The sequence below is a fragment of the Sciurus vulgaris genome (assembly GCF_902686455.1).
Source record: "Sciurus vulgaris genome assembly, chromosome: 4".
Classification (NCBI taxonomy): Eukaryota; Metazoa; Chordata; class Mammalia; order Rodentia; family Sciuridae; genus Sciurus; species Sciurus vulgaris.
Genome location: NC_136464.1, coordinates 60,804,293 through 60,831,959, shown reverse-complemented (window position 1 = coordinate 60,831,959; position 27,667 = coordinate 60,804,293). Strand labels below are relative to the sequence as shown.

At 33.9% G+C, this 27,667-nt stretch overlaps 1 protein-coding gene across 3 annotated transcripts in view; it reads right to left on the bottom strand.

The window, feature by feature from the left end:
* The window catches only part of CTNNA3 (catenin alpha 3), a 1,874,587-nt gene that overhangs the window by 192,952 nt on the left and 1,653,968 nt on the right, over window positions 1–27,667 (bottom strand). For all 3 annotated transcript variants that reach the window (XM_079135772.1, XM_079135773.1, XM_079135774.1), the window contains exon 14: window positions 14,891–14,983. In XM_079135772.1, coding sequence (XP_078991898.1) covers window positions 14,891–14,983 — 93 coding nt within the window. The remainder of the gene's footprint in view (window positions 1–14,890; window positions 14,984–27,667) is intronic.

Below are 27,667 nucleotides of genomic sequence, written 5' to 3'. Positions count from 1 at the left end.
CAGTAAATGTTTACAGCATGTTCCGTATGTACCAGGTAGTCTTTTAAGTGTGAGGCAATACATCAGATTAAAATTGTTGCCTTCAGTGAATTTACTATGTAGGGGAGAGAATAAACAAATAGATAAATATTTAGTATGTCAAATGGTGAGATTAACTGTTATGGAGAAACATAAATGAGTTCATATGAAGTGTGGAATGGCGTTGCAGATTGAAGAAGGGGACTGTGTGGTAACCTGATTGAAAAGATGATATGACATATTCAAGGAGTATGTCAACAAAGGAGATTTGTTGAGATTGAGGTCTGAAAGCAGAAAAAAATCGACCAAAAACTAAATTATGAGTTTCTCTAAAGAAAAAAAAAAAAAAAGGCTACAAGTAATGGATAAAATTTCACTGTAAGTTCAGAAGGTCATAAAATTACAATATAAATCTATGCATGTCTCAACATCTGAAACTTTTCTTTTTAAATAAATTAAACTCAGTAAAAAAAAAGCTATGCATGCAAGGTGTTTCTAATCTAATTCATAAATTTTAAATACACCTGATATCTTCATTTTTTTTCTAATAGATATGTTTCAAGAGACATATCCAGAATTAATTCCTGATCTTTCACCATCTCAATCCTGCTCAATTTAGTCTCCTCACCAACAAAAAAGGCAAATCCATCTTTCCAATTTTTAAGCCAAAAATTTGAGTTGTCCTTGAATAATTTCTCTTTCAAATACCCAACATTCAATTCTTTAGTAAATTCAGTTGACTCACCCATCATGCAGCTAAGGGTTTTCAATCTCTGCATTTCTAAAATCCTCCTGTCAACCCATATCATTTCTAACCTCAACAAAAGCAATGGCTTTCTAACTCCATGTGTCTTCCTAACCACAGACTGTTTTCAACAGAGTATTCAGTATAACTCCTACAAAATATGTTCTTTTGTGCCACTGACTAGATCAAAGCCCATTGGCATCCCCATCTATTAAAGAAAAAGCCAATGTCTTACAGTGGTTTATCTACCCTGTAATGCCAGGCTTCATTTTTAGTTTTCAACTCTGTCTATTGCTGGTACCTCACTAACACTCATCAACAAAGACATTTTCTCCTCAGAGCTTTTCTACTCTCTATTGTCCTGCTATGAATGCATCAATGAATAGAAATCATTAATGAAAAGTTGATGGAAGGCTACCCCCACTATTTAGCAAGTTAGTCACATAAATGTCACAAGATATGACTCCAATTTATTCCTCAGTAGCATTACAAATTGCTCAGTACATAGATTTTTGTTATTTTTGTCAGTTCTAAAAGAAGAAAACCTTCACTTGTAAATGTCAAGATTATACTGTATAGCTAAATGGAAGAATAACAAGAGTTAGGCTTCAATCATGGAAGTTGTAATTGCTGCAAAATTGTATTATGCTGAATATCTTTACCTTTACCAGTGACTTAGGAGGCTGAAGCAGGAGGATCACAAGTTCAAAGTCAGCCTCAGCAACTTAGTGAGGCACTAAGCAACTCAATGAGACTCTGTCTCTAAATAAAATACAAAAAAGGGCTGGGGATGTGGCTCAGTGGTTAAGTTCCCCTGATTTCAACCCCTGGTATCACCCACCCCAAATATATATTACCTCACTTGAGACAAGAAAATGTTAACAATGAGAAAGAGCGATAAAGAACAATTTTATTAAGGAAGATATTTTAATTTTTAAAATCAGAATTTGTATTGGGATAAATTATTTCTAAAGACAGATGATAAAGTCAATTAGAAACAATAGACAAATATACTAAACATTGAAGATTAATTATTGAACATTAATTTCTACTTAGAATTTGCAAGCAACCAAGGCAGAGTGAAAACACACACACACACACACACACACACACACACACACACATATAAAGTTTATATATATAAAGTATGTATATAAACATACTTTATAAATATATAAAGTGTCATTTTCTCATAAGTGATTCCATGCTAAGATATTTGGTAACAATCTTTCTTGGATTGAAAGTTTTGGAATTATTTATTGAAAGAATTCTAATAAAAGAAGTTTTGGATAATACAACATATAGTATGTGAAATGTTAACTTTTGGTATCAAAATTTTTATACAGAAATGTAAACTCAAAAGAATGATACCAATTTCAATTCAAGTTAAGGATTTGAATAAAACAAAGATGAAACTATTCAAATATGTTACTTTATAATAAATGTCATCTGGTGACCTTAGCATGTAAAAATCCAAGTGGAGTGAGTGATCAAACTGTCTTCAGGGAGCTTGGTAGCAGTTTTATATCATTAAATCAGTAGAAGCTGAAGTGTAAAGAAAGCTTAATAAAAGAAAAACGAAGTTGAGCTCCATTAGGAGAACTTTCAGAGTTAAGAAAGTAAGAAAGACCAAGTCCAACCATTTATTCATGGAGGTGATCACAGATATAGCATCAGGGAAAGTCAGAAGCATGAGAATCATTTGAGCAAATAGTGTTTCAAATCATATGATTAACTCAACAGATGCAGAGAAAATATTTGACAAAAATTCAATATCCTTTTATGATAAAATTCCAAATAAAAAGAGCATATAAAAAATGTACCTCGACACAATAAAGATCATACACAAAAAGTCCAAAGCTAACATAATCAATGATAATAAGTTGAATTTTGTTCTCTAAGATTCAAAGTAAGACAAGGATTTCATTCTCATTATTTCTATTCAACATTATACTGTAAGTTCAAATTGTACTGTTAGGTGCAGAGCAATTAGACAAGAAAAAAATATAAGGCATCTGAATAAGAAAGGAAATATCAACAAGTATTTGCTGATAAGATGAGCTTATGTATATAGAAAACCATAAGGAAACTATCCAAAAAACTTAGAATTAGCTGGCATGGTGGTACACAACTGTTACCCCAGTGCTTAGGAGGCTGAGGTAGGAGAATGACAAGTTAAAAGCCAGCCTCAGCAACTTAGCAAGATCCTGAGCAACTTGACAAGACCCTGTCCCAAAATTAAAAAAATTATAAAAAGGGCTGGGGATGTGGCTCAGTGGTTAAATGTCCCTGGATTCAAACCCCAGTACAACAATAACAACAAACAACAATAACAACAACAACAAAAACTTAGAATTGACAAAAAAATTGTGGTATGGTTTCAAGATACAAAAGTCATCACACAAAATTTGTAGTGCTTCTTTACATTAACAATAAAATATCAGAAAAAATTAAGAAATCAATTCTATCTACAGTAGTATAGAAAATACAAAGGAATAAATTTAACCAAGGAAATGACAGAGCTCTCTACAGAAAAGTATAACACAATGATTGAAAAAAATTGCAGATGACACAATAAATAGAAAAGTACCTTGTGTTCATGTATTAGAATAATTAATATTATTAAATTAAAATATTCACATTAATTAAACTAGCTCAAAATGGATTATACTCTTAAATCTGGAAACTGTAAAACTATTAGAGGAAAACTAGGGGAAATGATCCACAACACTGATCTAGGCAAAGATTTCTTGAACATGATGCCAAAAGCACAGGCAACAGCAACAAAACAATAATAAAAAACCCACAATAAACTAAAGATTACAGTAAACTAAAATGCTTTTGCATAGCAAAGGAAACAATAGAGACACCACCTATATATTTGAAAAAAATGTTTGCAAACCATTTATTCAATAATGGAATAATATCAAATATATAAAGAACTCAAACATCTCAATAAGCAAGAAAACAACTCAATAATAAAAGACCAAAGGATCTAAGTAGATACTTCTCAAAAGAAGATATATAAATATCCAACAGATATATAAAAATGATACTCAAAATAAGTACGTTTATGAGGAAAGCACAAATAAAACCATGAAATATTACCTCAGAAAGGTTAGAACAGCCATTATCAAAAGTACATTAGATAAGTATGGACCAGGCCATAGATTTGTGCACTGTAGGTAAAATATAAATGAATACAACTAGGATACTATGGAATTTCTTCAGAAAACTAGGAATGGAATTCCCATATGATCCAGTAATCCCATTTCTTGTCCTGTATTCAGAAGAATTGAAATCAATAGGTCAAAGATATAGGCATCTTTTGTGATCTAAATATATAAAGGAGTATGACTTAGAGGGGAAAATGTTTATTTTGGGGCCCTGGTTTCAGAGGTACAGTCCATGGTCAATAAACTCCATTGCTCTGGGTCCGAAAGGAAGCAGAACATCATGGAGGGAAGGTGTGATGGAGGAAAGATGGCCCTCTCATGGAACCCAGGTGGTATAGAGCAAGGAAAACCAGGTACAAAACATAATCCTAAGGGTCACCCCTAGTGACCTATTTTCTCCAGTCACACACATTCCACTGCCTAGAGTCAACACAAAGATCATTAGTCCTTTCAAATTATTAATCCTAGAAATGTATTAATCCATTGATGAAGTTACAGCTCTCACAATCTAATCATTTCCTCTGTGAATCCCCCTGCATTGACACTCAAGTTTTTTGAAAAATACTCCTTATCCAAACAATAATGTATTTCCTTCCCTTGTTCATTGAAACATTATTCACAATAGGCAAGACAATGGAAACAAGCTAGGTGTCATTATCAGAAGAATGGAAAAAGAAAATGTGGCATATATACACAATGGAAAGCTATTGAGTCTTTAAAACAGGGTGGGGAATTTCCATCATCTGTGACAAAGCAATGAAGTTGAAGGACATTATGTTAAGTAAAATACCCAGGCACATGAACACAAATACCACATGATCACACTTACATGTAAAATCTAAAAATGTTGAACTCAAAAAAGTGGAGAACAGATGGTGGTTACCAGACACTGGGGTTCAGGGTAGATGATTGATCAAAGAGTAAAAAGTTTCTGTGAGACAGGAATCACAAGTTTTAGAGATCTATTCTGCAGGTGGTGACTACAATAAATAATTATACCTTATATATTTCAAAATTGCTGGAAGTAGATTTTAAATGGTTTTACCACAAAAGTTAAATATGAGGTATGAATTAATCTGATTTAATTAACTTGATTGAATCATTCCACATTGTAAAAAAGATATCAAAACATTTTTACTTCACACACAGATGCACACACACACACACACACACACACACACACACACTCACACACACACTCACACCACACAATTTTTGTCAATTTAAAGGTTTTTGAAGAATTTTAGGCTCATATTCCTTATAAAACTAGGAATTAACAGACTTTATAAAGGACTTTGGCAAAAAGGAAAAGGCATTACGAGTAATACTAACAAGCACTAACTAAGTAGTAGTTCATCATTGACTATTTTACAGTAGTGACCTAACAATTTATAGTCAGATTTATCTGGTACAAGTAAGTAAAAACTTTTGGAAGGAAAAACATTCAAGAAATAGGCTTGATATACTGAGGACTTGGTATACTTTTGAAGCAAGATATCTTGAAAAAAATCTCTCCTTCTCTTCTTTCACATATACTTCATATGCTTACACCAAGAACTGTTCAAAGTTTTGCAGATACAACACTCAACAAGACAAACATATTCTCTGCAATAATGGGTCTAGAATTTAGCAAGGAGAAAAAAGCCATTATTAAAGAAATTGCACACTCTCTAATGGTGGGCAGGTTGGGGGTGGGGAGGTGAGGATGTATGTCCCCCACAGATGGAAGAACAGTGTGGGAAGACCCTAAGGCCTTATAGAAACTGATACTTCTGCACAAGGAGATAGGGTTAGAGACAAAGGGATGAAATTCGGCGGAAAAGAGAGAAGCAGAGAGCAGATCCTGATGTCCCCTTACACAGGCATTATGGGATTGGATTTCATGCTAAGGGCAAGATGTGACAGATTTGTACTTTAGGGAAAGCATGTGAGTTGAAGTTTAGAGACCTGCTATAGACATGTAAGTGAGAAATACAGTGTCTGAACTATGAAGTAGTGACCAGGATGGGCTTAATGTTCCCATTAGTTTGGCTAAACTCTCCACAGGCCTCGTCTTGACTCCAGTTCCCTGCCTTCCCTTTTCTTAGAGCATTTACTTTATAAAACTTGATGCTTGTATTCTTTCTTTGTCTGTTTGACATGTAAATCGTTTTAAAGTTTTTTTCCAGTTTTACAACACAGAATTTTCTTTCTTGAGGACCTGGGAACCATTTATTTGAAATGTAATCATCAAGTAAGATAGAGCTCCCATACTCCAATTAATGCAAATGGGTAGGAGTCTAAATTCAGAGGGAAACCTTGCTCCAAATTGTCATGAAGAAAATGTTTACAAAAAAATACTATTCCTTTGCAGAAAGTCAATTAGCAAACTTGATGATTTCCTTGGTTTCAGCAGAGTTGAGTTCAAAATGTTTTGGAGCTTTGCTTCCCAATTGCAGTAGCTTTGAATAAAGTCTTCCTTTCTTATTTAATTTCATCTTTTGTGATTCTTCTTTTTGATAGTAGTGATGGGAGAGGTGGTAAAAAAATAATAGACAAGTCCAGAAAATATTTAGGAGAAGTCAAGAGTTATTCCCTGGTTCAGACTTAGGCAACTGAATGTATAAAATTGCCAGGGGAATACAGAAGTTGGATTAGATTTGAGGGGTAAGATGATGCATTTAGACTTGGAAAGAGTGAGAACCACAAGTGCCTGTGAGCCATCCAAGGAGAAGAAACTTAAGATCTGCAAATATATGTAAGGAGAAGTTACCAGTCATCACTGGGCTACAGTACCTTGTCTCTATAGGATATTCAAAATCTTCAGACTACTGGAGAATATCTAGGGTAAGTGAGAAGAAGAGGAGTATGATAGGGCCTAGATCAGAGTTCTAAAGAACACTAATGTTTACAAGTGGAAAGGAAATCAAGAAAGAAATGAATATGATCTCCCCAAAAGGTTGGAAAGCAGAATTACTGCAAAACACACATTTAAAAAGATAGAAACCAATGATGGGAAAATGCAAATGCCCTACCTTGCTGCAGAGTCATGTAATTTCACCCAGGTTTACCTGAACTATTTTCCATAATAACCTAAGCCAAATTATATCATGAAGGAGGTAATGAGGTCATGTGTCCCCAAATTATATATGGTGATTCAGTATAAATTTCAGTTATTTAAAAGTATATTCTGATAATAAATTGGGCCTATTAAAATGTTTCCAATTCTTAAAGTAAACCACCCATCCAGTCTTTTTTTTTTTTTCCTTCTGTTCTCATGGCCGAGGATATTCAGCTAACAGCATGTAGACAAGCAATAATGAGGCAGTTTTTCTTATTACCAACATGAACTTAGAGTGGACATGACTTTTTTAAAAATATACTAAGAATCATCTCCAGTATTTTAAGATTTAATATGCTCCAATTCATTTGCTACTGTTGACGTTTTGAGGTTGCGTCCAGTAACCTAGGCAACTGTTCTTATTTCTGTCCTAATTTACTTCCATTTATAGAGCTTATATAGATTCAATGGGCTCAAAGATATTCTTTAAGACAGAGAAAATTTACAAACCTTATGCTCTTAGTGGATATAAAATATATGACAAATATTAGGCATCTAACAGACTACCTGTTATATTTTCTGCCATTTTAGGTCATCGGTATATATATCCTGAGTAATATATCTTTCAAAAGCAGCATAACTTTCTCATGGTGAAATATTGTACAACAAGAGTTCAAATTGTGAGTTTAGTGTGTTTTAAAATTAATGTCTTATTCATTAAGCTCATTTCCAGCAATTAGATACCACAGCCTCTAATGTCTTTTAATAAAAATCTGGTCCCATTAAATACTACTAAATGAGACCCACTTTCACCACTCATCTATAAGAAACTATGTACAAAGTTTAAATTGTGTGAGACAGAAAAAACCCATTGATCTAGTTTTTAGATTTCATTAGCTTTTAAGATCCATGACAAAAATAAGAAACACTGCAGGCTATGGCTTTCTTGGATAGGGCTAGAGAAAGAGGAGGTGATTTTTAAATGTCTACTTACAAAACTGTCTTGAACATGCCTGTGATATAAGAATATGATTATCTTTTCTCTTTTCAACCAGAATATATCATAAAAAGTAAGAATCCAAGACCTATATAATTTTGTGAAGGTGGCTGAAAATTTGAGAGGCACAGGTACCACAGTTTACCAAATTATTAAAGGGAAAATGTCCCAGCACAAGGCCAGGCATTCAATAAGTGTTGAAAAAAACAGGAATAGGGTGATTGTTCTGCTTTAACTCACTGTTGAGTAGCTTTTTAAAAATCACTCTTTTAGCTCTACATTTCCTGTGTGAATGTATAAATGTGTTGGCATCATTAGGAATCACCTAAGGGCCATCTTCCCTAAAATCTCTTAGGGCAGCTCCTAATTACCTTCTTCAGAAAAAAAAAAAGAAATGAGAAAAGATTTTCGAGAGTAGAAAGTAGAGGATCCAGGATGTCAGAAATGTTTTGCACCATGAAATATGTTATTCTCTCCTTATCTGGAAGATATATGTTCTAAGACCCCTAGGAGATGACTGAAATCATTGATAACATTGATTCCTATATCTACATTTTTTTCCATACATACATACCTATTGATATGGTTTGGATGCGAGCTGTCCCCCAGAAAGCTCACGTGTGAGACAATGCAACAAAGTTCGGAGGAGAAATGATTAAGTTTTGAGTGTCTTAACCTAATCCATTAGTTAATCCTTGATGGGATTAACTGAGTGGTAACTGGAGGTAGGTAAGGTGTGGCTGGAGGGAGTAGTTCATTGGAGGTGTGGCTATGGGGTATATTTTTTGTATCTGGAGAGTGGAGACTCTCTTTCTCTGTGCTTCCTGATCACTGTGATGTAAACTGCTTTTCTTCACCACCCTCTCCTGCCGTGAGTTCAGTCTTACCTTGAGCCCCAAGGAATGGAACTGACCTTCTGTGGACTAAGATCTCTGAAACTGTGAGCCCTCAACTAAACCTTTCCTTCTTTGCACTTGTGCTGGTTGGGTCATTTAGTCACACCAGAGAAATAGCTGTCTAAAACATCTATTAAAATGTTTGATCTATAAATTAAGTAAATTATTATTAGCTAATGATTAACAAATAAAAATAAAATGATTATAGAATTATACTGTAATAAAATTGTTGGCCTCACTACTTTTGTGCTTTGGGGTCATTATTAAGTAAAATAAGGGTTATTTGAATGGAGCACTGTCAAGCTGACAGCTCTAAAGACAATCTGACAGCTCAGGGACTAACAGATAGAGTGCATACAGGCTGGATAGGTTGGACAAAAAGTAGATTCCCACCCAGCTGGGACCCAGTGGGATGACATGAGATTTAATCATGCTACTCAGAATAACAAGTTCATACAATTTGAATTTTATGAATTGTTTATTTCTGATGTTTTCCATTTAAAACTTTTGAAGCAGTGGATTATAGGTTACTGAAACTCCAGGAAGTAAAATCATGGATAAATGGGAACTACTCTAGTCTTATATCAGAATACCATGAGATTTACAGGAGACTGAGAAAGGAGGATTGCAAGTTCAAAGCTAGTCACAGCAAAAGTGAGGTGCTAAGCAATTCGGTCAGACCCTGTCTCTAAATGAAATACAAAATAGGGTTTGGGATGTGGCTCAGTGTGGAGTGCTCCTGAACTCAATCCCCAGTACCCATATTCGTCCCCACCAAAAAAAAAAAAAGAAAGAAAAGAATGCCCTGAGATTTTTATTTACCAAGATACTCAAAAGTAAGTCAAGATATGGATGTACCTCATCTTTGATGGGGTTATGACCAAATAAACTCATAAAAAATTGAAAACATTCCAAGTCAGAAATTCATCTAATGTACCTAACTTAGCAAACATCATAGCTTGGCAACAAAATACACTGTAGAGGAAGGGTGTTCACCTTCATGATCATGACTGAAGAGAGTTATGGCTCACTGTCACTGACCACCATTGGAAGAAATTATTATGCAGCATATCACTAGTCTGGAAAAAGATCAAAATTTGAAATTCGAAGTGTGATTTCTACTGAATATTCATCATTTTCACCCTAGCATAAAGTCAAAATATCATAAGATGGATTGTTGTTAAATCCAAGGATTGTCTATATAACACTAGCATATACAAGTCTGCACTTATATATTCTATAAAATCAAAATTTTTTGTGCATTTCCTATGTGCTAGGGACTGAACTAAATTTTTCACAAAATTAATTTAATTTTTGAAAATCCCTATGAAATAGATGCTATCGTTATCAAAATTTACAAATGAGAAAATTGAATGTGAGAAATATAACTTTTCCAAGGTCACAGTGTTAGTAATTAGTACAACTAAGATTTGAATCTATGTTTATGTGACTCCAAATCCCATAATCTTGACTTCTACAAAATAAAACAGTGCTGGAAAAGATGAGTCACTTGCTCTTGCATTCCACTCCTCAAACTCTGTTTCAAACCATTTTATTGTGTCTTTCTAAATGTAGTTCTCCTCCAAATAGTCTTGAGAAATATTCTCTCAACTGTCCCCCTTACTGGTAATTAAACAATTTCCTGAATCTTTACTGCTACTTTGCTCCCAATGGAAAATAAACCAGAGAAAACAGAAATTTAAATCCTTTTACTGATACATTTTGAAGGTCAATGTGATGAGAGACTGAATGAAAAGCTTCTGTCCTTTTGGATTCCATGCTCGGAAACTTTGGATTCTCATTCTGTTCTGTGACTCCTTGCCTGATACTCCATTTCATCAGGGTAGAGTGCTCTTCTTTCTAGTGGAGACTGTCAGGGTCTAGGTATCACTAGGTAGTTTCCACATAATTGGCAAACTGGTTTTGTTGTTAAAGGAAAATTGTAGATTGGGGTATTTAAAAATTTCAAAGTTCAAACAGATCTGGTTTTAGGTTTATGAATTTTATTTTCACAAATCATTTTCATAGTAAACAATTATAACATTAATTCTGTACCACAGAATATAGCAACTGTAGGGCATTGAAATTGTAGGCGATGATAAGTATCTACCCAAATTTATAAGTACTGGGAACAATATGTGGTTGAAGCCAGAAAACCTGGGATTTGGTCTCAGTCAACATGTCTTAAATAAACTACTTTAATTCATTGACCCTAATTCTCTAATTCACAAAATCAATGGATAAATTAAAAAAAAAAATTCTAGTGTTTGTAAAATAACATGCAAATTAGGAGATGTTCTGTAAACTATAATGTATAAAATGGTAGCTGCCACTACTCTGTTTAAAGAGAAAATATAATTTAGCATGCATTTAGTGTACTCGATAAGGAAGCTTTTCAGACTAGCAAGACATCTTATTTTCAGTTTAGGATTTGATTATCTTAACAGAAGTCTATTTTTCATCCGATTTTAAACTCTGAACTTTCAAGATAAAAGATGCCTATTTTATCTTTGCTGAAAGTATGAACAAAATAAACAGTGAACCCTGTGAAGGATGTTCTGTGAACCCATAACACACTCAAATGCCTGTGTCACTCAGGAATGCTCAATCAGTGGATGTAACCACAACCTCAGTTCAGTGAGTGTTCTTGTTTAATCACTAATTTTCATTGCAGTTCCACTACCATTCATAAGGCATGTACTATTGGTATTTTAATATTTTTCTCTCATTGACCACAGACTCTAAATCATTCTTTGTTAGTTATAGACCTTTACAAATCCCAGTGGCATTTACCACTGTTATGACAACAATAACAGACGATGTTGAGCCAAAGCTACTAGGAATGAAATGCAGATAACAAAATGAAAATAAATAACTCTCTTTCCTTTACTAAACAGTATCTGAAATTCGTTCTAGCGCATGCTCAATACAGCAGAGTGTGCCTAACTGAAGAACCAAAAAGACATTTACTTTTTCATAATAGCAGCAAACAAAAAGAAATCTAGATACTTGTCTGGTGCAGTAACCAGGAATTCCACACTGAGCACAGCAGAGAACTCAAATAATTCTCAAAAGACTACCTTCAAAATCTTACAGTATCTTCTCAAAGTGATTTTACTTATGAAATGTGTCAAAAGATACATACATCCCAAAGGACACAAATTACAGTCATTCCAAGTAGAAAGCAAAGATAAGGTCCCAGGTAGAGATGAGACTGAATGACATAACATCATTGAATAAATAAGGAATATGCAAAGTTGGGAATAAAAGATGTCTGGTAGAGACATCTATCAAATATAAAATATAAAATCTATTGAAATATAATCTTGGATCTTAGGTATGGTCAGGTGATTTGGGTTGAGAAGAGATGTGAGCTACACATATTCACATTTGAGAGTTGAATCTGCTATAATAATCCCAGGAGGTGCATACACATTAATAGTGTTATTGGTCACAGTATAACTACTCTTTAAAACTTAAAAGAATATTTCTATTATGCCATTCTAAGACAGCTGTTGCATCCTGTGTTCCATTTTCTCTCTCATTCCATTAATAACGTATCAGTTTGTTGTGGTGGAGGTGCTTTCTTTGTATTTTTAGTAAAGGACTCAATCTACTAACTTTATATCTTAAGTGAAGTGGATGTGTAGTAATAACCAAAGGTCTGCCTGAAAACAGTCCCCACTTGCTAGGTTAGTAACTATATAAATTTGAACAAGAATAAAAATATAAATAAAAATAATGGTAAGAAAAATTTAACTTCTTACACAGTTTTAAAGTTTACAAAAACATTCTCATGGTATCTTATATGAAGATACCATGAAAGGTATGGTATTCTCATTTTTCAGATTAAGAAACATGAAGTTTCTAAATATTAAAGGCCTTAAACAAGGCTTCATTGTCTGCACATGATGACTCAGAATAATAATCTAGGCATGTTTATCTTAATCCCAGCGTTCTAAACGTGCCTTTATTTTAATAAAGGTGTTGTAAGCCCTGACACCTACTTTCTGCCTCCAGTAACTCACATCAGTCACTTCACTGAAAGCATGAGTAATTTACCTTTAGCAAAAAGTCTTTCCAATCCCACTGCCATGCATATGATTTCATCTTACCAATGATGCCAGCTAGATTTGAAGGAAATTAAATACAGGTGCTGTGTGCCCCAAATAGTTTCTAACATGAACTGGCTTCTAGAGGAAGGACAATTCAAATAATCAGCAAGAAATGGAAATTCAAGATAGGGGCATTGCCCAATACATTATCAAATACTAACTGTCGGGTTATGTGATAAAGGTGTCTTTCTGTAGAACATTGTGCTCAACAGAAAGACAAACAATACTCATATCACTATAAATGGAGAAAAACAGCATTTCTAAACAAACAAGGTCGTTGACTTATAAATAGTAGTTCTAGGCGATATGAATATCTAAGAACATAGAATTTTCCAAAAATAACATTTTTTCATATTATATTTCATAATATTTTCTGTATTTTATATTAAATGAGAAAATATTTCTTTAATCATAAAAATATATAAATGCTAGAGATTACTGTTAATTAAAAAATATCAGTATGTTTTTAAAAGAGTTTTTAGCATTCATTCACATGTGTAAAATTAAATGAATAGAAAGAAAACAGAAACAAAATATCTTTTACATGATAAGTTGTGGGATTGAAAAAAGGAAATAAAAAGAGAAGTAACAAAACCTGCTTATCTTAATCTATTTAAAATTAGATATTTTAAATTCATTTATCTTATTTTCATTCTTAGAAAACAGAAATCCAAAGATTTATGAGTAAAATTTGGTAAAAAGTTTGTTTTAAATCATTTATCACAAACCATACAATACACTAGCATATGGAAACATTTCAGGGAATGTTAGTATTCTTATTTAAGGAAAGGCACTCACTTGCATTCATGACTTGGGGTATGTCAAACAGATCCTTGCTTCAATTTCTTCTAAGGAGGCTGTGTAAAAATAATGCTACAAGTAATACAGTGTGCCCAAGCCTTTCCATATAATAGTGTGACAACAATAGGTCCACAAAGGAATAGGGCACAGAAATATTAAGCATTTTCTTTCCATTCCAAATTTTGTGCAACTGAATTTACCTGTTTTAATAATAATGGTAACAATGATAATTATTATGATCATACTATTGCTAGTACTGATAACTGCTTACCATTATCAAGAACTTACAATGAACTAGGCACTGTGTAAATTCTCTGTTAGTGAAATCAGTTAATTCCCACAATAATCCTCATATAGTGGGTATTATTAGTATCCTCACTTCACAAATGATGGAACTGAGATAGAGAGAAGCTAATTTTCTTATATTATAGTACGAGACAGCTGATTCTAGTACATTCTCAGGCAGTCATAGCTGCTATGCTCTACTACCTGGATTTCAGATGCAGGTTATGTGGTCAGGTCTGCAGTTACAAGCTATCAGCAGCTAGAATGCCAAACTGTCACAGAGTCCCACAATTTGGATGTGAGTAAAGAGAAGTACAAAATGTCAGAGTAATTCAGAAATGGGGGTTAATATTTTTAGGGGTGTGTGTGTGTGTGTGTGTGTGTGTGTGTGTGTGTGTGTGTGTATGTGTTGGAAGTAGGTGAAGAAAAGGTCATTGCAAACCAGAAGAAAAGTAAGGAATATTGATTTGGGAGGGTCTTCATTCCCCCTAGAATTTCAAAGTATATTTACAACTTTTTGATTTCTCTATTCTTCCCTAAACAAATATGTACATATTTCACTTTTATATTCACATGGCTTCTATATATAAAGATCAAAAGCAGTATGGAGTGATTCACTGCATGACCTGAAATGGCTTCACTCTGAGCTCTCAAGGAAAGGAAATAATTCCCTTTTGCTGCTGCTCCTGTGTCCTGAGGGTTTTCTCCCTGTGCTCCACAAAACCAGATCTTGATCCAAGATTCCCACCTAGAAGAGGCTGCAAAGATTGACAAGGAGAGGACGCAGCCCAGATTTCATTCTAAGGAGACAACATACCCGGTCAGTTTTCCCTTCAGTCTGAACGCTGGTGTGGCTGCGAACCTCATGGTCTTCTTCAAGGTCAGAAACATCCTCCAGTTCCTCTGGGGTCTATAAAAAGAAAGCAAAATACTGCTGATGAGAATGTAAAATGATATAACTATTTTGGAAAACAGACTTTCAGTTCCTTAAAAGGGTAATCATAGTTTAACATATGATGTAACAGTTCCACTGGCATTTGTATACCCAAGAGAAATAAAGGTATAGGACTATATAAAAATTCACACTCAATGTTCATAGAAGCATTATTCATAATAGTTAAAAAGTAAAAAAAAAAAAATCTCAAATTACATCTACCAATGGATTAAAAATATATAGTATATCTATACAATACTGTCTTATTTGACCACAATGAAGCAGCAAAGTATTGATATATGTGGCAGTATGGGCAAACACTGAAAATACTGTGCTAAGTAAAAAAAAGTCAGTTATAAGAGATCACATGTAACAGTAGCTCACTTATGTGACATATTTAGAATAGGAAAATCTACAGACAAAGACTTGATTAGTGGTCGCTAGGGGCTAAAGAGGAAAGGAGGAAGGGGCAGTAACTGCTAGGTGGTATGTGATTTTTCTTTGGGATGATAGCCATGTTTTGTAATTAAATACTGGTAATTACATGACATTAATAGAATTCTAAACACCTGAGTTTTATATGTTCAAATGATGAATTTTATGGTATTTGAATCACATTCCAATAAATTTTGAAATAAAAAGAAATAAAAACTGATCAGAAGGAAGTTATTCTCTCAGTGAGTAGCAATTTGGCTACCCACTATATGGTTACCCCAAACCAAAGTGTTTCTAGTAATAAATAAATCAGATAATAACCATTAAAATCACAAATCATCAAAATTCCATGAAAAATTATCAATTTCAGTTCTCTAGGACTTAATACATCATTCAACTTAAATTTCAGTGCATATTTTAATTCATTAGCCAGTGTCTATTCCTTTAATTAATTTTAGCTTAAAACCACTTGCTCATGGACTGTCTTGCTCAGGAAATCTCTAGACTGATTTGGACACTTCTACCAAGTGTTACCTGGAACCCTCTACTTTTATTGTCATAATGCTCATCATATTTTATTATTATTGTTTGCTGAATTAGGCAGCTAGTTTATTGAACTTGCTACTGAGTAAAGCAAGGATCCATTTGTTCCTGCTCAGTGTCTTAATACCACAAGTTAGCACACACATACTTTTGCATGAATGAAGCAAACTTATCACTGACAGTAACCAAAATAGCTGGGAGTGAGCAAAACAGATTTGCAACAAACGTTTGCCCTAACTGTACATTTTATTATACTTCTATTTTCATATTTCAAACTGAGATATTTTGTTTCGTGTTGTTTTCCCAATTCAATGTTTTCATTCCCTTAGTCTGAGTGCAATGATAATATAAAGGTATCTGTCATTATTGAAAACACAGGTAAAATTCTTTAACAAGAATTAATATTTGTTTTAGCTTATGCAGTCACAACTTTATACTATGATTCTTTTGTTAAAGTGCTGGTAACAAACTTAGAAAGTAAACATTTAAGTCTTATGAAAAACAACCAAAAACCTAAAGTCCTTGGGACTGCAACTTGTATGTACATGTGGATATTGAAGAGTGGCCTCCCTAGATCAGCTCTGATTTCCCTTAAACCTTGCTATGCACAGAGGTATTTTGTGTATTTTCATGATTGCCAAGGACCTTCCTTTCCTTGGGACCAGTCTAGAGATGGGGATAGAAGAATAGCTAACACTATGGAACAAAACTACCAATTACCTATCCACTAATGGCTTCAGAGTTTGTCCCATCTCATGGATCTTTAACTAGCATTTCCTTTGTTCTCAAACACTTGCACTGATCATCATCTACCCGTCTGCAGAGGGACCTTTTGCATTTATTTCAAATGACTTCTATTATGTATCATGATTCTCCCTCTCACCAAAGCCTCCAATGTGCTGAGTGTTTGGATCCCTATGCTGATATTTTTGCAGGTTTCTGTTTCTTTCTTTCTTTTTTTATTTATTTTTTTTTTGCTGAAACTGTGAGCAGCAATGATCCCAAGGCAATTTATTCTCTCTTCTTAGATATTAATAGCATGAATTCACACCTAATGAACTTCTACAAAATCACATATTACATTACGAGCCATTTTGTGTATTCTTCTCACAATATTCTTGATAGGGCATCTTTGTGATGTCCCTGCTTAATGTATCACCAAGTCTTATAATAAGTGAATAATTATGGTTGATCAAATGCCCTTTCTTGCATTCTGTTGTTTTGCAATTGAAGGCCCCTGGGTGTTCCTCGTGTTATCTGTTTCTTCTAAAAGTCTGTTGTTTATTATTTGAATTATATAACCTAACACATAGTAACATGTAACTTCATCATTCATCCCAATATTTTACTCAACCCCCAAATAAATTTAACAACTAAGAGCAACTGCTGCTGTCAGAAGTCACAAGTACCATTTTTGTTGGTGATGCTGTAGAAAGAGATAAGCCTACCAATCACGCCCACATACTTCTGTGTTTTTCTTTGTCTTTAACACAGACTAATAGCATTCTTGCAAAAGCCATCAAACTCGACCTCTTCTTTTTATGAACAAAATAAGTGGGAGAGTGTTCATAATACTTGCTGGCAGCGTTTTGCATTCTATAAGGCAAGAAGCTGGATGGTATTGTGAAAATAAAAATGTAAATACATAATGTAACAATTTAAACGTAAAATAAGAAAGAGGAGTTCTATAAACACATTTTGAAAGTTGTATTAACTTCTTTAGCACTGAAAAAAAGAAAACAATAGAAAAACATTTTTTTTTTTTTTTAAAGGGAGGAGGGCCAGGCTCAGTGGCTCACGCCTGTAACACTCAGGAGGCTGAGACAGGAGGATCGCAAGTTCAAAGTCAGTTTCACCAAAAGGGAGGTGTTAAGCAACTCAGTGAGATCCTATCTCTAAATAAAATACAAATAGGGCTGGGGATGTAGCTCAATGGTTGAGAGTCCCTGAGTTCAATCTCTGGTACCCTCACAAAAAAATAAAATTAAAATTAAAAGGGAGGAGGCATGATGGTTTATCCTATATAGGGCACTCTTAAAAATAGCAGGTAGGACATCCTAGCATCCCAGTTACTTGGGAGGCTGAGATAAGAGGATTCATCACAAGTTGGAGGTCAGCCTGGGCAACTTAGCAAGATCCTGTCTCAGAATAAAATAAAAAGGGCTGGGGGTGTAGCTCAGTGCTTGCTTACTTAGCATGTTTTAGTCCCTGAGTTCAATCCCTACTAAGCACACACATACAAAGCAGGCTTCTCCTCAACCAGTGATGTTAGAAACTTAAACATCTGGAAAAAGTGTGTGTGTGTGTGTGTGTGTGTGTGTGTGTGTGTGTGTGTGTGTACTTTCAATCAATTTTATTTCCATGATAGAAGATTGACTGTCTTAAAGGCAATGTGAAGTATTATTGAATAATGCAAATTTAAATATGAATACTAGCCCTCAAATGAATGATTATAGGATTTTGGAAAATTTGCATACCCTTATAAACTTTGGTTTCCTTGGGAAAAAATGTGAATAATATTACCTAACCTTAAAAGTTGTTGTAAGCCTCAGTGGTACCTTAAGAATTTAGCCCAGAGAGATAGCCAGGGTGATTTCTGCTCCTTTCTCTACTATCCTGTCCTATCCTGAATCCCAATAAACTTCTTTATATTTTTTAATAAAATTTCAATGTAAATTTAGACACATCCATTTTAATCCAAATTTATTTTTGGTCTGGGGCTGTAGGAAAGTCACCAAATATTTCTGTACCTCAGATGTTATTTTGGAGTTACGTAGTACCAGCTGACTATAGTTCAATTGATCTGATTTTGACTATATAATGTTACTGTCTCAAAAGAGTTTAATATATTTCCACATACACTGCTTTCTTCAACCACTAAATAAGAGATCTCTTTGATTGGATTTTAATCATATGTAAGACTAAAATTATTTCTTAAACTAGCAAAGACTCACTTTGGCATAAATTCTCAGAGATGGTAGAAATAACTTGCTTTCTCTAAATTGGGCTGTCTCTAAATTTGACCATGATGAAAATGGCTCATTTTTTTTCCAGAAAGAATGTTAATAAGACAAGACTTTAATCAGTGGCTTTTATATCAGAATTTGGGAAACATTTAATATTTTCCTATTTATACTCTTGCTTATTATGAAGGTATCCTTGGACAGTCCAAAAGTGATCTGAAATAGGTCGTTCCCTCACCAGTTAAATGGTAAAATACAATTTAATTCTTTAGGTTTACTGTGAGGACAATGAAATGATAGACTGGAACATTGTTCAGTAAATAGAAAATACTACATTTTCAAAATTGTTTATGACTACTATGAATTATAATAATTTTCCTTTTAAAATCTTACTTTATTTTTTATGTTTGCAAAAGAGGCAAAAAGCAGAAACAACACTGAAGCTGGGGCAGCAATGGAATACTAGTAGTACATTAAAATTTCAGGGTCACAAAAATTATATAGTGTATGTGTTTGCATGTGTGTGTGTGTGTGTGTGTGTGTGTGTGTGTGTGTATAAACACAGAGACAGACAAACATATAGACAGATAGAGACAGTGCCTTATGTTTTCCCAAGGAGTCTAGTATTTTCTATAGACATTATGTTATTAATTTTTTAGCATCACTAGTGAGGTGAATAGATAGCATTATTATAATCAAAAATTTACTTTGACAGCCTTTATTAATGTTTAATACCAAAATTTAAAAAAAAAAAATATGTTCCCTAAACAGTTAAAGGAAAGAAAGAAAAGAAAGAAAGAAAGAAAGAGAAAGAAAGAAAGAAAGGAAGACAGTGGGGGTGGGGAGAAGAAAAGAGAGGAAAAAAAGGAAAACAGAAGATACCTATAAAACAGAAGTTATGCTTGACTTCCTATCAGAATTAATTTTGAATTTGAATTCTAAACCACATTCATGAGTTAATCATAAGTCATATTTTGCTGACTATCCTTGGTTGACTTCCTAAAATCAAACAACCACTGTAGTGATATCACTCAGAGAATATCTGAGGAAAGATGCTTTAACTACCATCCCAAGGAGGAAGCCACCTCACATGCTCAGTGACAGCATCTTAGCTCAACAGATAGCACTGGCTATTTTAGAATGTCCACACCAAGAGTCTAGAATTAAAATACATTTTAAAAGTAGGAATAGCTATATCAGCAACAATTTCAAATTACAGAAAATTTTAAAATGCTCCTTGTTGAACATACACACACACACTCTGACCAAGAAAATGGTGTATTACCATCCTGAATTTGGAGACAACAGGGTCATTGCTGTCACATTTGCCCCCTTTCTACTCATCAAACATAACCCACTGGTTAGCTCATTCTATTTCAAGTCCCTTGTCTTTATTTCCTTGTCACCATTGAAGCTCAGATGCCCTATTCTCAGAAAAGCCTTCCCTGGCCAATCTATCTAAGGTTAAACTTTTTCCTTACTTTATTTATTACATTACCTTCTGTAGTTCTCTTTGGTCATTTTTTCATGATCATAATCTAAAATTATAATTCTAGAATAATTTATCTTTTTTATGAAGGGAACATATTTTGGTCTTGCTGCACTAGAACTTAACTTCCATGAGAATGGGGATGGATGTCATGGTGTCTGTGTCCGTCTCTGAGTATCAGAAACAGCACATAGTATGTGCTTAATTTATATTTCCCAACCGAATAAAAGAATAAATAACATAATGACTGAAAAACTTCATTACCAATGTCTCAAGAAAGTTATGGGAATATTTTTGAGCTGTGGAAAATGTTTAATCATTTGTCTTCTGCCTTTTATAGCTGTTAGATCAATAATTTCTTGCTGAAGTAGATGAGATTGTATGTAGAGAGAGATTTTCCAAGTTCAAAAGAGTTTCTCAGTTTGGAGTACCGAGAAGAAGTCTATGATGACATAAATAGTGGTAACTCTGCCTTACTCCCTGGCAGCACATTATGGGTAATAAAAGACTTCAGAGAATGTGCCATCTAGTGGAACCAAATCAGTGTTCCAAATCACACCAAGGTCCTATGTCACAAATTTATAGAAAGAGAAATGTGACAGACCTGAAGGAGCTATTTGTGCTAGGATGATAGGCACCCCATTGATAATGAGTGTGGGTACATGATAGTCACTGGTGGGACTCCCTGAGCTTTGAGGTGGCCTAAGCCTCTAGAGAACAATTTCTTAATATTGGTATTGACATCTTCCCTTGTATAATTCAGATTCAAGTGTCTTCTTTTTATATTATGAAATGTTGAGCAGCATCTATAGACTCCACCCACCACATGAAGTCAGGCCTTCTCAAGTATGTCAATCAAAATTACCTCTAGACATTGGCAAATAGCTCCTGGTCAGGAGGAGGTCACCTCTGTTTGAGCATCACTGCTCCAGAACATTGACTCAGCTAGCTCAACACAGGTGGTAAGAGTAAGGGGAGGCCCAACACGGACTGTATTTAAATTTCCTATGAGAAAGTGGGAAATGAATTGGGCTAAAAGTAAGTACATAAACAAAAATTTATACCCCATGATACCATTGCGGTTATAAGACAGAAGAGTACACTTTTTATTCATCACAATCTTAACAAACTATATGAAGAAGATATCAGAAGATTTGTGAAAATAAAATTACAAACATGGCCATAATGCCTTCCTTAAGTGACAAAAGATTGTGTATGTTATGTATTCACGAGTCACAATGTCATTTTTTAATGTTTACATTATGGAATGATTAAATCAAGAAAATAAATAAATCCATCACTTTATGTACTTATCAATTTTGTCTGTGTGTTTGGTGAAAATAATATACAAAGGAATTGAAATCAATATCTCTGAACTCCCATGTTCAGTGCTGCACTATTAAAATAGATAAGAGATGGAATCAACCTAGGAGTCCATTATCAGAAAAATGAATAGACAAATATACAAATAAACAATGGAATGCTATTTAATTTTTTAAAAAAATTCTGCCACCTTAACATTTAAAAATCTCCCTTTATTTTGCTGAACTTGTTTTTAAGTTTCATTATTTAATGAGATTGTATAATAAAATTTATGTTTTTAACTTCACATTCATTTAAAAGCAAACTTGTGTCTCCTTCCTCCTAACTCTTGACAACCACCATTCTAAGGACTTTTTGTATGAATTTGGTGACTTTAGGTTATCTCATATATGTGGAATCATGTAGTATTTGTCCAACTGTACTGACATAGCATAATGTTATCCATGTTAATCCTTTTTGTTGCATATGACAGCATTTCCTTTTTAGGGCTGAATGGTATTCCATTCTGTGTATTAACCACATTCTCTTTATCTGTTCATCTGCCAATAGACATTTAGGTTGTTTTCCTATATTAGCTAATACAGAAATGAACATGGAATGCAGATATCTCTTTGAGATCCTCATATCAATTCTTTCAGATATATACCCAGAAGTGAGACTGTTGGGTCATATAGTAGTTCTGTTTTAATATTCTGATGAATCTCCACACTGTCTTCCAGAACATTATATAATTTTCCATTCCCACTGACATATAGGTTCCAATTTCTCCACATCCTCACCAAAACTTGTTTATTGATTGATGGATTGATAATTATCCTAAGAGGTGTGAGGTGCTATCTCCTTGTAGTTTTGCTTTTCATCTCCGTGGAGATTAGTGGTGTTTAACATTTCCTTTTTGGTACACCTATTGGCTATTTACATGTCTTCTTTGGACTTATCCATATGGTTCTAGGAACTAAGGAACCTAGATGAGTATTTTTTTAAATTTTTATTTAGCTTTTAATTTTTTACAGACTGCATTTTGATTCATTGTACACAAATGGGGTACATAATTTCGTTTCTATGGTTGCACAAAATGTAGATTCATACCATTCGTGTAGTCATACATGTACATAGGGCAATGAAGTCTGTCTCATTCCATTGTGTATATATACCAGAGTTTCTTTATCCATTCATCTGTTGAAGGGCATCTAGGTTGGTTCCACAATCTAGCTATTGTGAACTGAGCTGCTATAAACACTGATGTGGCTGTGTTACTGTAGTTTGCTGATTTTAGGTCCTTTGGGTATAAACCAAGGAGTGGGATAACTGGGTCAAAAGGTGGGTCCATTCCAAGTTTTCTTAGGATTCTCCAAACTGCTTTCCAGAGTGGCTGCACCAATTTGCAACTCCACCAGTAATGTAAAAGGGTGCCTTTTCCCCCACATCTCTGCCAACATCTATTATTGTGTTCTTGATAAAAGCCATTCTAATTGGAGTAAGATGAAATCTTGGAGTATTTGATGCCTTAAAGTTTTCAGTATTTCAAATACCGTTTGCAAGTCTAAATTGTGCATTACAAAAATGTATCCTAAAGTAAGAGAAAAAAACAATCTACAATGTAAAATATGGTATGATTAAATATGTAGTAAACAGGATGACTTGGGAAGATAAATGTTGAGCATGTAGAATATTTCTGTAAGAGGACAGAACCCTTAGTCATTCATATATTTTCTATTAGGTCACTACTTAGAAACCTACACAGGTCAGCAGTCATCAAATATCCAAATATTTGATGCCTGTGGTTGAGAATGAATTATAATGATTATAATGAATTATAATGACTATCATAAAGGATAACCATAACCATTCAAGTTTACATACGACCTTTCTAAGGTCTCAAGCAATTACAAAATCCTGCTTAGCCTCAGTCTTACATCTATCAGAAAATTTGTGGGCAATCATTCTTCTGCTCCTAAAACATCAATGAAGCACATAACTGCAGAAAAACCACACAGCAAATCAGCAAGAGGTTCACAAATGAAAGTGACATCATCTCTACTTATTCAACCACCAAACGAACTGACAATATAGCTCTCATTCTCACAGTTGCATATCTAATTCATGAAAACTGTCACAAGAGGTATTCCAGATGGAACTTTAAATAAAGATATGAAAAACTAATGAAATCATGAAGAATAAGATCTGGGTGAAAGCATATTTTTGGAAAGTTCAAATATTAGAAATATCCAGACTCAAATCAGGATCTTGAACAGCCTTCTCTTTGAGAACAGAAAAATGAGGTAATCATTTTTAATCAAGGGCATAATATGATTCATTAGCAAAACTGTGCCTGGTTATTCCACATTTCTTCTCTCATTCAATTTTAACAATAAAACTGAGAGGCAAATGTTGTCATTTTAATATCATGGTTGAGGAAACTGAGAGTTAACAGAACTTGTCTGATATAACTAATAAAGGGCTACTTAAAAATAGGGTTCAGTGCCTTTTTATGAACCATATAGCCCAGTATTCACAAATGCATGATAAATATGAGAACTGAACAGTTAAAATCTACAAATCTAGAAAATAAACAGCAAATAGCATGAGTATACTGGTCTGAGAGCTAGGCAGGTCAGGTGTTTCCGGGCTTTGAGTGCCACAACATCAGACTGGTCTTGAATTCCCTCCCCTCTTTTGCCAAATATGATTTCTGGACCACGGTAAAATTAGTGTGGGGAGCAGATCGATACTTCAGCCCTTACACATTGCTCCACTGCTGCCTACCTTGAATAAGATATTGTCTTTGAAAACCTAGCTAAAAGAAGGCCCACTTATTTCTCAGGCTGATTTCCTGGATCTAAGTTATAGCAGGCTGGAGATGAATTCAATTTTCACTGACATCATGAGTAAAAGTATGCCTGTGGACCTGAAATATGCTCTAGAGTCATTTCTTTCTTTTCCTTTCATTCCCTTTCTTTTCCTTTCCCTTGAAATTCTATTTGAATTAAGCTATATTGATCAGTAAAACTACTAAAGGACTAAAGGTTTTGTGGGATAGAGCTGTGAATTTACATTCTATTTCCAAATTATGAACAGAAAATCTGAGTAAGGCAAGTGACTTGCAAAACCTATGGCAGAACATAATATAAAGATTGAATATCTGATTTTAGGTCAAACACTGTTTTAATATCTTGTGGCATCAAATAGCACTTAACTTGTTGAGAACATTACTTCCTCTGCAGTAAATGAAAGGATTGGACTAATGATTTATAAAAGCCATTCAACTCTCTTATCAATTCCACAAGCCCATTTTAGGTTTAGTCACAATGTATCAGGAAAGATAATAAATATTTATTTAAGAAAACTGAATGGCAGGATAGACTTAATTGGAAATGGTGAAAATAATTTCAGATTACAAATCCTGTTTGGCTATTTTCCAATCAAGAAATAAGAAACCACCTTCTAAACTTGTTTTATCCTGCATTACATAGGATGATGTGAATGTTCTTTAAAAACAATAATTAATGTATTAATAATTGTATTAATAATTGTGGCAATGCAATCATCTCATTGCTGTATAAATGAGAAGTATGCTGCAGTTGGAAACTATGTAATAATAATAAGAGTAGAGTGGTGGATGACCTTCAACTAGAAATCATATCTAATAAATAATACACTTAACCTTCAACTCTTAGGTCTGAATGTCTGACCAAACATCAAAACAGTGCTACTGTTCAATTCAGACCAATTCTAGTGTTGTCAAGTGAGGAAAATCTCATAATTGGCATCAAACTGCATAAAAAATAAACATTGTACATATGGATTTATGATTATATCCTTATAAGAGATAGTTGGAGAGAGATTAATTTGTTTTGCAAAAAATGTTTTTATCCAGATACTAAAATTAGGGTTTCACTTAATGGCAGATAAATGCACTTGAAATACACTTTTAACTGGATGTATGCATACACATATATGTGAGAAACTGAAAAACCACATCGACATATTTTATTATCATCTATGAGCTGTAGAATATTATATGTAGCTTTTCTTCTTTATAATTGATTGGCTTCTAAACTTTTGTAATACACATTCACTGCTTGTGTCACCAGGAAAAAAAAAAAACTAGCATAAATGTTGCAAGAAAAATCTTCTTAAGGTTCAATGCACCATTTCAAGGACAAGTCAACAATAAAAAATAAAAAAGGGCAAGATTGCAAAACTCACAGCAAGTGAGCACAGCTGGCCTCATCACCTTGCAATAGGTGATGCATCAACATTGCATATTCGAGGTTGATGTGAACACAGACAAAGTTTTCTAATAGGTGAGAAGAAAATTGCAACATACTTCTTCATTATCAGAGCAAACATTAAAAGCAACTGTCATAGCAGATACAAAGAAGGCTCCCTTACCTGGTCCTCATGCTACTACCCAGCACTGCACTGTCTTTTGAGTTCTGTGGATTTGTAGAAACATCTGCTTCATTATTTCATATGTCACATTTTCAACATCCTGGAAACTGGTTTTATGAAACTATTCAATAGCAATGGTTTTGAGGGATAGGAAAGTTGTGGTTTGGCTCCCCAGTGGAGATACATATATTTTTAACACACAGGAAATCTTTTACTTTCAGAAATTGTAAGGCTGCCAGATTTAATATCAACAATCCTAACCAAATTCATCTATCTAGATTTGCAGAGTAATCCCAGGTAAAGGAATAATGCAATAAATAAATAAATAAATAAATAAGCAAGCACCTACCCTGTTCCAGTCATGGATGTTATATAAGCCTAAGCAGGATGCCCAAACCTGACACTCCTATTTCACTAAACTAAAAAATATAAAAAATATGAAAGAAGATACACATTACTTGGGGAGTGTTGTTCAATAAGACAGTAGTAACTCAGATCTATATTAGACTTTTAGAGATTTTATTCACGGTTACTGGATTGAAGTTTGCTTTATGAGACATAAGAATTCCCTATACTAGTAGAATAAAGTAGCCCAAGTTGGCAGCTTATATATAAACTGGGACACAGAAGTGAACCAAAACAAATATTTGGACAACCCCTAAGGAAGAATTATGCTTTCTATATAAAGAGATTCTTAAGTCTCCAAACTAAAAAACCTATTTGTAGAAATAAGTGAGTATGTCATTGTATAAGATGTAGAGAGACATAAGTGACTGTGAAACTAGCTCACAACACAAATTGTGTGATTTCCACACAATCTTGTCCTGGACAATGGAATTAGGACCAATGGGGAGACAAACCTGATGTGGAGAATTAGATTTTTTAAATGTGTTTGTTAACACATTATAGACATATACACAGTAGAACTTGGTCATTCCATTTGCCTTGATTTAAAGAAGAAGGAGGAGGAGAAAAAAATAAGGAGGAGGAGGAAGAAGAAAGATTAAAAGAAATATACTCACTTAAAAACTGTACACAAATATTCATAGATTTATCTGTAATATTCAAAAAATGGAAAAAATTCAGAAATCCATTATCAGGGAAATTATTTAAAAAATGGTACGTCCACTTAACAGACTATTATTCCACAATAAAAAGAAATAGGTTATTGTTACAAGCAATAACCCGTATGGATCTAAAAATAATTATACAGAGGAAAAGAAGCCAAATGAGAGTACTATGGTATGATCCCATTTATATAACATTCTAGAAATTTTCAATCATTTGGTGATAGAATTCAGATTGGTTGTTGCTTGGAATTTGAAAGAGTCAAGAGTGAACTTGTAGTTTTGATGTGTATGCTTTTTATTTTGATTACAATGATAGCTTCAGTGTTGTATTTGTGTGCATATAAAACTTACCAAATTGTATTTTTGAATACATGCAGTTTATTAAATGTCAACTATACCTCAATGATGCTGTGAAAAGTACATATTTATTTATTCAAATGCG